The 12,208-nt window shown below is 39.6% G+C and overlaps 1 protein-coding gene across 1 annotated transcript in view; it reads left to right on the top strand.

Annotated features, from left to right (window-relative positions):
* The first annotated feature begins 632 nt into the window (after positions 1-632).
* STAP1 (signal transducing adaptor family member 1) overlaps positions 633-12,208 on the top strand; it is a 49,235-nt gene continuing 37,659 nt past the window's right edge. Inside the window, exons 1-2 of the mRNA XM_075543574.1 lie at positions 633-752; positions 10,990-11,061. Coding sequence (XP_075399689.1) covers positions 633-752; positions 10,990-11,061 — 192 coding nt within the window. The remainder of the gene's footprint in view (positions 753-10,989; positions 11,062-12,208) is intronic.

Genomic DNA, 12,208 nt, shown 5'->3' with positions numbered 1-12,208 from the left:
CTGCCAACCACAAGGCTGCAGTTCAAAACCACCAGCCACTCCACAGGAGAAAGATGAGGCTTTCTACTCCCACAAAGGGTTAGTTTCAGAAACCCTTTGGGGTCACCATAGAGTTTGGGCCTGAAATATTTAGGCAACAGAAATAGAGCTAATAAGATTATCCCATGAAGTAATGTTTAATGAAGTGGAGTTTATTCAAGTCGTGTTTTCTGGGAATAAAAGTGAATAGCAATAAGCAAACAAAAAGCAGGTGGAAAAATATAGCTTGTCCTTCATCTCTCCCCTCAAATCCGCATGCTCTGCACCTGTCTGTTTCTTTCATCCTGGGGTGATATTAATCTTCTGTTTATTTTGCTAATATAACTCAAACCCAGGTACATGTAGTCCACAAAGATTGTCCTCTAAAAAATTGGTGTTCTTTCTCACCTCAAAAAGGAAAGGAAGTGTGTGTGTGTGTGTGTGTGTGTGTGTGTGTGTGTGTGTGTCCTGTGAGGCCTGGTGGTGGTGCTGGGTGGTGGTTAAAAAGCAAGTTTGGACTTCCTCTTTGCACTGTTGCCTTTTCCCCTAACTCAGGGAGAGATCATTTTGTTTGACACTGGATACAGCTGACATCGAACTACCTACCAAAGGCTATGATGGATAAGAAGCCTCCCAAACCGGCCCCTCGCAGGATCTTCCAGGAAAGGTTAAAGATTACTGCTCTACCCTTGTACTTTGAAGGCTTTTTATTAGTTAAGCGGCCAGAATACCAGGTAAGTATAGAGATATTGACATTAAATCAGAAGCTTCTGCTTCATATAAAATGTATTTCATAGTAATGTAATGCGATAAGGCAGCTCCACGTTTCTTTTGGGATTAAACTTTCCCTTCTTTTCCTGGAGCTCAGAAAATATGATTCCAACACTGCTTGCTTTCTATATGATACATGTGTGTATAACTGGGCTGTAACAAGTCTCTGGGAAAGCTCCTTTGGCTTTTAGTTCTATTTTCCAGAGAATTTTTGAAATCCTCAGATGCGTGTTTATGTGCATACATAAATATAAGATTCAAATTAGTGTGGAAAGGTTTAAAAGATAGAATTGAGACTGTTTACCACTCTGATAGGAATGGGGATGGATCCAGCAATGCTTTGTGCTGTTTGACAGGGGCTTGCTAGGAGCTTGGGGTCACTCCGCGGTAGCTAATGACACTAGCTAGCCTGAAACACTGCTCAGGATCATTTAAAAAATAATATTTAGGATATTATGTATGGCCTTAGGTTTTTTATCCTGGCTGTTGCATACACTCACTAAGTCACGTAAATCTTTTTGTTGTAAGAAAACTCACAAAATGTTCCATCTTTTTAAATGTCAACAATTAAAACCTACAATTGGCTAAATCCGTTCTTTAAAAACAGTAATTTTAACTAATTTAAAATGAATGAGAGCAATACATGTGAATGTGCTCGTTAAGATAATTGTTTTAATTTTATGAAAATTTGGATATAATAAAGCAAGAATTTTAAGCATTTTCTGATATGAAATTTTTCAATAATAGCAAAATGTCACTTGAGGATATATTAAACATATAGAAACATGTGTGTGAAAACATCTACAATGGCATATTTTTATTTCTTGTGTGCATCGTTAGGTCATTTACTATTGCAGAATGAAGATTTGGTGATCTGAACTCTGTTGTGGGTGTCAAACATGTGCTAATAATACATGTCAGTTACGACTTTGGATACATGGTTTGAAAAGATTAGTCCTGGGAAAAGGACGTCCTCTTTGTTAAAGTAGAAACATGGACTGAAACATACCAGACGGTGAGGCTATGGAGGATCAGGCAATGCTTTACTCTAGTTTAAGTAGGGTCACCATGAGTCAAAGACAAGTGGACAGCAACTAGCAACAACACTGGCATGGTTTTCAGTTGACCACCCAGCTTAATCTTAGATATTTTTTTGTAAAAAGTGCCATCTTGACATCACAAATTCATCACATTGGTACACTGACAGGAGAGAGGAGTAGGGAAGGGAACAGTTTTTATTTGAAATTTACATTTGATTATTCTTTTAATGCCTCCCAAAGTCCTAAAATAATGGTTACAGAATCAGTTTTCTCTTTTAAATGATTACATACTTTTATTGGGGGCTCTTACATCTCATCACAAGATATACATACATTGTGTCGAGCACATTTGCACATATGCTGCCATCATCGTTTTGAAAGCATTCTTTTCCCGCTTGAACCCCTGATATCGGCTCCCCATTTCTTTCCCCTCCCTCCTGCACCTACCCTCCCTCACGAACCCTTAATAAGTTATAGATTATTATTTTCATATCTTACATTACCCCTCACCTGTTGTTAGTCCCCTGGGAGGAGTTTATAGATTGATCCTGTGATCAATTAATCAGCTTTCTTTTAATGTTTAAAGAACTCATGCCATTGGTATGGGTAGCAGAATGAAGAATTTTAGAATGTTAATAAAATGGGCCTTTAACTACTGGTGTGCCACTTGTAGTTGGTGATCTTGTGCAAGTTCCAATCTTTCTGAGACCCAATTTCCTTAATTATAAAATGGGATGAGTGTCATTTGTTTCCTTAATTATAAAATGAGAAGAATGTTATTTGTCCAATGCCTGGAATATATTAGGTATGTAATCAATTGACTTATTCAAACAATTTTATTGAGTGTCTTCTATGTGCTCACTCAGTTCCAGAGACACAAACATGAAGAAGACTTAGCAAGTTTCTCTTTAAGAGGCTCACAGTTAATAGGGATGATTGACATGATTGCTTCTCCTTAGCTTCCTTAGAAATTAGGCTTTGAAATGATAGGAATAAACTATAGGTATATGTATTTCTGATGTAATAAATTTTTCCATTTGGATTCATACCAAAGGATCTATTTACATGAGAGAGAGAAGAAAGCAAGAGGACAAACATAATGTCAACTTATTGGTTTCAAGGACTTAAAAGGATAACATAGATGAAACACCTGATGCAAATTGCTTCCCATTTCATTATTAGGCATATGCTTATCAACTTAATCCATTTGAGCCCACAAGTCATATGGCGTAAAGGAGAGCTATAATGATAGAATTTGATGATATGAAGAAAAGTTCAGGAAAATAGTGAGATTTCCAAGGACGCAGTAGCAACATGCCAAGGAACCTATGAAAGGAAAGTGGCCCTCGGCATAGAGGAAGGTCCTATTTGAAGCTAATGGCCTGTAGAAAGGTGGGACGTGAAATGGAGACCTTGAAGCTAGAGAAAATATAGCTGATGAGTTACCTGCTCTATAATAGGGCACTTTCACATTGAGAGCTGTTTTGGTTTGAGCTCTTTTTGTACCATGAACAATCAAGACATTTCCTTCAGGAAAATATTCCGTAAACATACACAGAAACCATTGCATGCAATTGCAGACAGACCCAGGTCAAGAACCTATGACTAACCAGGAAATCTTCATTGATACTACCCAAAGCCAACCCACTGCCACGCAGTCCATTCTGGTTCATAGTGAGACCGTCCTGTCTGAGGCTCTGAAGCCTTCGCAGCAGTAGCCAGCCTCAGCTTGCTGCCTGGAAGTGCTGCGGAGTTTTCATCCCAGGCCTTTCGTTAGCAGCCCAGCCCTTACTCCGCGGCACCACGGTACACAGTACACAGTGCTGAAATGCCACGGTGAGGGACGCAAACCACTATCGTTATAAATGGTGAAGTCCTATATTTTTTTAATCGTTTGGAAACAAGAGAGACTTTTGACAGTTTCTCACAGTTTCTTTAATTGGCCGTGTGCTAAAGTTAAAAATAGTGTGTGTGAAATGTCTTCTTGTTGATCTAACAACAAAGACACCGTCATCATAGTGATCTTAAAATAAAATATCTTTGATTAGCCTCCTACTTGCCTCTAATTCTCTAGGAAAAATTCAGCCTTGTCTCAGTTGTGTTTTCCAGCACAGTTGGCTATTTCAGTAACGTCCAAAGTTTTAAAATCACACTCCTTTTAAGAAAACCCTTTGAGAACAGATTCCTGACAGGAGACTATTCATTTATATGGATATTACATGTGTGTTCCTGTAATAATGCTCCATGTAAATTATTATAAATATACAACAAAGAAATTAATAAAGGATCTTAGTGGCACAATAGCTAAGCACTCAACTGCTAACCCTAAAGGTTGGTAGTTCGAACCTACTAGGAGGTCTGTGAGGAAATTTTGGCAATCTGCTCCCATAAAGATTGTTATTGTTATGTGCTGTTGTGTAGATTCTGACTCAGAGCAACCCTTGCGAACAAGTAGAACTGCCCCATAAGGGTTCTGAGCCTATAAGTTTTCCAGAAATAGACAGCCACATATTTCTCCCAAAGAACAGCTGGCGAGTTAGAATCACAGAGCTGTAAACTAGCAGACCTGTTCTGCAACTAAGACTCCTTTCCCAATTCTCTGCTTGTGGAGGCAATGTGAATCTGAATTGACTTGTGGGCATCTAACAATAACAATAGCAAAGGGTTTTTAAAGAGGAATTAATGAAATCATGTATCCAAGATACGAGTCATTGTTCCCAGCACTGTATCCAATAAAATAATACATTTTAAAAAGAAATTAAGAAAGCGGAAATGCAGAATCCAGACTGCTTGGGGTCAGGAATACTGCATGAGCACCTCCGAAACGATTGGCCTGAACTGACCTTTCTATGCTAAACCAACAATATCACTTGAAGGCATCGATTTGGTTCGATTGTTTGTAATTTTGCATATTGTGTGGTTAAGAATACATGTGCACAGCAACATAACAAAAACACCACCAACTCAGCAGTGTACACGCACCATTTGGTGACAGTACTTGGAATTGTGCAGACATCTTCTTCTTCTTCCTTTGTTGAGTTGTTACTCCCCGGCTAGCATAAACTCACTGCCCCCTATTGTTTCTGTCCATTTGGTCCACTGTAAGCCAAACCAAGTTAATTCTGATTTACAGAAATTCTAGAAGACAGAATAGAATGGTACCTTTGGGTTTCTAAGGCTATAAATCTATGGGAGCAGAAAACTTAAGAGCCCTTTCGTTAGCAGACCAATTAGTAACCCACTGGACCACTAGGGCTCTTTTGAGAGTCTATAGATAGCTCTTTAAAAAGCTCAAGACAGATCTTCTTTACTCATTAAGCTAAACTATTGTTTGGTTTTTAAGCCCCAATGACCTCTCTCCTGAAAACCTTCTGACAGCCCTGTGGAGCCCAGTACTCTGACGCCCACGAGGTCACCAGGAGTGGAAATCTTCATATTAACTGGATTGGGTTTTTTGTTTGTTTGTTTACTTACTTTGGAACTTTGGAACATGTTGTGAAAAGCCTGAAATCAAGAAATATGAGAAATCCCCCCAAGAAAATTTGAATTGTTTTATTCTGTAACCATAGGTCAAATCTCAGAAAATTCAAGTATTTTTCAAAAGCATCAATCACTTGCTTTGTTGCAGAAATTGCAAACAATGACACGAAACAAAATGTGCATGAATTATTGGATGGAAAATTTATGTGCTCTGTAACATTCTTCATCCAACTCACAGTTATTAGAGATGAAAGAGGAGGGGGTGGGAGAGGAAGGGATCAGTCACTCTCATGGTTTTACAGAACATTTTTCTGATCATAGAGACAGTATAGATTATAGCTTCTTGGATCAATTTCTAAATCCAGTTTTTCAATCTGTTGAGGAAATTACGGTAGGGTAATTTATAGAGGTTAATTATTCTGGTCTACTAAATACCTTTTCATTCACACACCTTATTTTTGTGTGCTGTCGAGTCCGTGTGATTGCTAACAACCCTCTCCGGAAAGGGAGAACTGCACCATAGGCTTTCTTCATGGGAGCAGACCTTTCAGGTTGTTTCTTCCATGAAATGGCTCGTGGGTTCAAATCACCAACCTTCCAGTTAATAGTTGAGCATATCCACCCTTATGCAACACATAATCCTATTGTAAAAGATCTATTTTAGATGCTTCTACTACCACTCACCCACATAAATTACCATGTGGAAGAAATACATCATGAAAATGTAAAACAGTTATCAATAATTTGAGTGATAAAGTGTTTCTGGTTTACCCACAACGGTTAGCTTTAATTGGACACCTGCTACGTTGTAGGCCCTAATACCTAGCATACATACCCTGTTAGTATATCCACTCCCTCTACGACTCTATGAAGCAATGCCTACTGTCTAGTCTCCCTTCTTCAATGAAAGGACTTCAAAAAGATTCAGGAAAATGGAATAAAAATAATGGAATTTTCTACACACTTTTGAAGCCTCCTCATATTCTTGTTTGCTTAACAGTGAACATCCACACCAAATTCTGCCATACAGTCGATGCCGACTCATAGCAGCCCTGTAGGACAGGGTAGACCTCCCCATGAGTTTCCAAGACTCTTTCTGCCAAGGAGCAGCAGCTGGTGGCTTGGAACTCCTGTGCTTTCGGATCACAGCTCAACACATAACCACCACCCCACCAGGGCTCCCTCATCCAACATACACAGTAATCGTTATGATTACTACTTTCGCTTCCATTTAAAACTCAGTGGAACTTTTGTCCGTTCACAGCGTTGTAGCACCATCACACTACCTACTTCCAGGACGCTTTCATCATCTCACAAGGAACCCCCTAGCAGTCATTCCCTATTTTCATACTCTGTTTACATGTTTCTACTCATGTGTTGAATAATCAGTTGAAAATGAGGGAATTATACATGCACGTCTACTTGTCACTTTAATTATTGGAAAAGTCTATAAGTAAGCAAGCAGTCCCTGAACAGCACCAATGGCTACGCATTAGTGGAACTGGTCCAGAAATATCTCTGGAGTAAGGCCTGGCAATCTGCTGCCGAAAGATCGCGGGTTTGAAACCCTACGGAGCGCCATTCTACTCGGCACACTTGGACGCACCGTGAATTGGCATTGATGTGAAAGCCACTAAGAGCAATCACAGTAAACAAATGGTCTAAATGTTGAGGCCACACTGTGCTACACTCTACCCCAGACTTAAACAGCGATAAGCCTCCTTTCTCTGAGGCCCTTAGTTACTGGGCAGGAAACAGCAAACACCTAGGCTTTCCTGATAAGCTGAGCTGAGAGAGAACCGGAAGAAGCTGTACTGAGCAGACCAGCTTTCCCAAGTTCACCTCCTAGATCCTCCGCAGAGTCATGCCCTCTGGCAGCACTGTGCAGACTGCACAGAATGAGAGAGTGAAGAAAAGGCACCAGTGAGACCACTAACGGGCAGTGCGCTTTGCTTATTGCATGAAAAGCAATGAAGAACATGCTTCTGATGTTGCTGACATTAAGCTGTGCCCTCTTGTCTTCATACATTGCTTAACTCTGAGATGTGTCAGTTAGATACGAATCTGGATTTAAAAAAACAGTAAACGCTTTACCTAGTTTTAGAATTTCTCCTCTTGGGGCCATCTATTGGCTTGGCTTACAATCAGATGTTTGTTGTTGCTGTTGTTTTTAATCAGATGCTGTTTTGAATTAGTTTTTTCTCTTATGGTAATTGCTTCTTGGTTCAGAAGCATTCGCTGTTTCTCCAGGGGGAACTAGGCTTTAGAAACACCACTGGACTTGGACAAAGAAACTTTGCCGTTTGGTAGATTACTGCAGCAGTAACACTACCAATGTCTTCTCGATTCACGTGCCTGTCCTCTTGAAATGGGAACTTCCTGTTCGTCGTGGAGAGCGCAGTCTACTTTTCTCTCGGTTGGCCATGAGACATGCTTCGGTAAACATGGCCTAAGGAGAAGCTTGGATAAGGCTTGCACCTTGGGGATTGTGCTCTCTGGCTCCTAGAAAGCGTTCTGCCACTCTGAACAAGTCTAGGCTGCCTTCAACTTGTGTTTGAGAAACACAGTGTTTGAGAAACCATATGGAGGAAGGCCCTAATTGGTCCAGTGTTCCCAGCCGTTCCCATATTCCTAAATGCAAGACAAATAAGTGAAGCCAACCTAGGTTATTTAACTTCAGTCAAGTATAGCCGGATCAGAGGAACCAGTGAATGAGTTACAAAATGGTGACAGACAGACAACATTTCCTGCTTTACTGCACGAGGTTTGAGAAGGGCTGGTTATACTAACCACACAACGGCCAGCCAGTCAAGTGTCATTCATAGCGACCTATCGCACAGGCTGGAAAAGCTACCTAAGGTTTTGGAGGCTACACATCTTTTGAAGAGAAATAGCCTCATTTTTCTAGTGCAGAAATGTTGGTGGGTTTGAATTACCAACATTGTGGGCCTTTTTTGGCTACAAATTAAATTCACCGCCATCAAGATGATTCTGATTAATGGTGACTATAAACAGATTTTCTCGGCCATAAATCTTTAAGGAGTTAGAGAGCTTCACCTTTCTTTCATGGAGTAGCTGGTGAATTTGAACCACCACCTTGCAACTAACAACCCAACACCTAACTGACACCACCACCAAGGCTTCAGTATCTTACTAGGTATCACAAACTACGAAGATCCAGGGAGCGCATGTGCAAAGACATGGCTGTCATTAAAAAGTGAACTTAATCTTGAGTTTTCAGGAGATACGGCAAATCAAAGTGAAATTGATTCTAGAGTTTTATTATTTGAGAGAGTGTATGCATTCCAAAGAGGTATGTTATGCAGGGAATTACTTGATAAGGCTCTTTTAGTCAAAATATTTGTAATTCCCACCAAATGACAGGATTGCATGCAAATAAGACATGGAAATCTAATGAAAGGATTGATCAGTTTGTCATCCTGCTGGATTTAAAATGAGCCGTTTCAGAAACAGGTATGGAAGAGGGGATCTCGTGATTATCAAGCAAGAAAAGCCGGTAGAGCACATCCTTTGGACCCTGAGTTTCCTTGCAAGCGGAATCTTCTCAATCCAGGAGACACGGAAGTGTGAGAGTAGAGCAGTGGCAGAGGGTGAGCAGAAGAACCCGAGCTTGAGGGTGAGATGGAGTGACGGGGTCAGGTCGACCGAATGCATAAAGCGGAGTGCCTTCCGCAAAGGACTTCTTGCAGAGTAGGGTGCCTGCAGGCACTTAATTGAAGGCTGAGGAGGGTTAGGTTTGGAGACTCTTGGAGCTAGAGCAGAGCACCAGGCTTAGGCTTTTGTTGGAGTCAAGCGTTTGGGGACATTGACAACAGTGCTAAAGGAACTTTGCAACATTTCCTGGGCAGGACAGGAGCCAAAGGCCACATGGCTGAGAGGCTGAGGACTAGAGAGACTAAGCTGGCACAACTGTGAAAGGTCCTCTTGGGTAGAAGAACTGTACCGTGCACATTTTTATCCTGTAACTTTTTAACTTAATAAATCACATAATCATGAGTATTATTCATGAGTTTCTGTGTAGAGACAGGTGGTGCCAGAATTGGTAGAGAAGGATGGAGGCATGTCTGATCTCTGACACAGACTCAGCCTTGGGCTAATGTTGAGTTTGAGTCTCCTCCTCCTTTGTGAAGTCAAAAAAGACAAGATGTGGCCCCTGTGCCATTCTTACCAGGTTTGAAAATAAATGTTTTGCTGGTAACCATAATGATCAAACACTATGTGAGAATTCGGCTTTTCCAGAAGTTTGAAACCACTAGCTGCTCCATGGGAGAAAGGCAAGACTCTCTATTCTCGTAAGAGTTACAGTCTCAGAAACCCACAGAGCAGTTCTGCCCTGTGCTATAGGGTCACTGAGGCCAAAATGACTTGATGGCAGTCAGGGGTCATCCAGGACAACTGACGTAAAGCCTAGTCCATAAAGACAATATTCTACAGACTACTTTGGTGAGTAGTGATTGAGGTCTTAAAAAGGCTTATGAGTGGCCAGCTAAGATTCAAAAATATATCTCATTCCATCCAGTGTAAAGAAGAGTGAAGAAACCAAAGACTCAAAGACATAAGTAGTTCAAAAGACTAGTGGATCATATCAACCACAGCCTCCACTAAACTCTGACGAGAAAGTCTAAATCTAAACCAGCTATCACAATAGTCGATGCTGAGTAGAACGAGAAAACAAAATTCAAATTTATAAGTAAGACCTAACTTACTGCTCTGATGGAGTCTAGTGGAACCCCTGAGACTATGGTCTTTAGACACCCTTCAAAGTTGGGACTGAACTTAATTCCTGAAGATTATTTTATAAACAGGCCTATACAGTAAACAATAATACCAAAGAGGAAAATGTACTTCAAAGCAGTCAAGTATATAAGACAACAAGGGTACCATTTTTCCAAAAGGAAAGTTCGGAAGGCAAGTAGGGACAAGATAGACGGGTGAGTGGAAACAAAAACAGAGGGTGGCAGGGGAGTCTGCTGTCACATTGAGGGTCTAGCACCCAATGTCACAAAAGAAGTTGTGTGAAAATTGTTGAATAGGAAGCTAATTGCTCTGCAAACTTTTACCTAAATCACAATAAAGTGCTACTTTTTAAAATTCAGTCTTGTGAATGTCATAACTAAGTCATTGCTCTCTGAGTGAAATTTTAATTTCAAGAATCAATGATAACAGTGTCAAATAGTTTATATCAATTTCTCATATATCCTTGTAATAACAATAATATTGACATTTCATGGAACTCAAACTATGAGCCAAATCCTATGCTTAGTGCTCTGCGTGTGTTAATTCATTCAATTGTTTCAACTGTCCTTCAAAGTATATATTATATGCTTCTCCTATTATGACCGCTCAAACTGATCGTTTTTTCGGTGTAAGCTTCCTCTAAAAGTACATAAAAAGTCAAATACCTCAAACCTCTGGGGAGAGCTTTGGGAAATGAAGACAAATAAAGTTGAAACCTCATTACAAATTACATGCTAAAATAATTCTGAAGAAGATTAAATAATCAAATGTAAGAATTGTATAACATGAACATTTAAATTATCTCAGGATGAAGAACCATTTTATATGAAACAAGTAATTAATAAAGTCACAAAGGAAATAAGCGGCAGGACAATGTGTGGATGTACACTAACAAAATATGCTTCTAATTTTTTTCCTACAGGAATTTAAATATTATTGGACAGAGCTGAGAGGAACTACACTTTTCTTTTACAGCGACAAAAAAAGTACAATAGTAAGTAGTTAAATATGTTTAGCTGATTCAATATTTTTCCCAATATACACTTGTCACATCATCTATTATTGACTTTAAATTGTCTCTCTTTCAATGAAGATGGTCTAGTAAAACCAATTAAAACAGGAAAATTTAAATCTCTAAAGGCTGCTAATTATGAGAAGACGTGTTACAGTTCCTTAGCTAACTCAGTAAGAAGCCATCAAATCATGCTTTTCTCTGTGCATTCTTCTCCTTCGGTCCCAGCAAGAAGAACTCCATTTGAACATAAGTTGTTTGGTACCAGGTGATAACTTAACTCCCCCCGCCCCTACTTTATCTTGTAGCCTGCAACTACATTCTGAAATGAAGAAGATAATTTCAAGAGCACCATATAATATATTACAAATAATTATTTTTTAAATTCTTGCAACTGTGTAGAGTGGGTACTATTTTAATCCCCGCTTTATAGAATAGTCTAATGGAAGGGTTAAAAATTGCACAAAATCATACAACGAATAAGAAGAGTTCTTGCTGTTGTGACCATATTCTTAATCATTATACCAAGAAGAGGTTGCTAGGATGAAATACCATGGAATTGTTGTTTACCAATATTGATAAAGGACAATGCAGTTCGCTTGGGAAATTTGGGGCAGTAATTTCAGGAGAAAGCACAGGGCCAGAGTAGGTAGCAAATGTTGATATTTACCCAAAATATCCAAAAACCAAACAACCAAACAAAATTAACTGCTGAGTCCAGTCTGACTCATATTGACGCTATAGGACAGGGTAGAAATGGCCCTGAGGTTTTTGTGACGTAATAATCTACAGGCGTAGAAAGTTTCAGGTGGTTTCAAACTGCTGACCTTGCAATTAGCAGCTCAGTATCAGTGATTTCCTGGAAGGAGATGCAAGCATCAGAAGGCAACTAGACGAGATGATATTTAAAGCTCTTTTAAAACTACAATTAAAGTGGTAAACCAAAAGTTATTATTTCTGCTTGTGTAATCACTCAATCAATTTAAGGTATTCTATCTAAATCTAACACCTCACTACCTCGGTGGCTTCCTTCGTTGTACCAGCGAAACTCACTCAGCTTGATCTAGACAATCTATAAGAAAAAGATCCTTATTCTAAAGACTTAATGAAAAAAGCTTACCTCCTTTGC

The sequence above is a fragment of the Tenrec ecaudatus genome, chromosome 3 (genome assembly GCF_050624435.1).
Source record: "Tenrec ecaudatus isolate mTenEca1 chromosome 3, mTenEca1.hap1, whole genome shotgun sequence".
Lineage (NCBI taxonomy): Eukaryota > Metazoa > Chordata > Mammalia > Afrosoricida > Tenrecidae > Tenrec > Tenrec ecaudatus.
The sequence above is the reverse complement of the archived record's forward strand: the minus strand, read 5'-3'. Positions and strand labels throughout refer to the sequence as shown.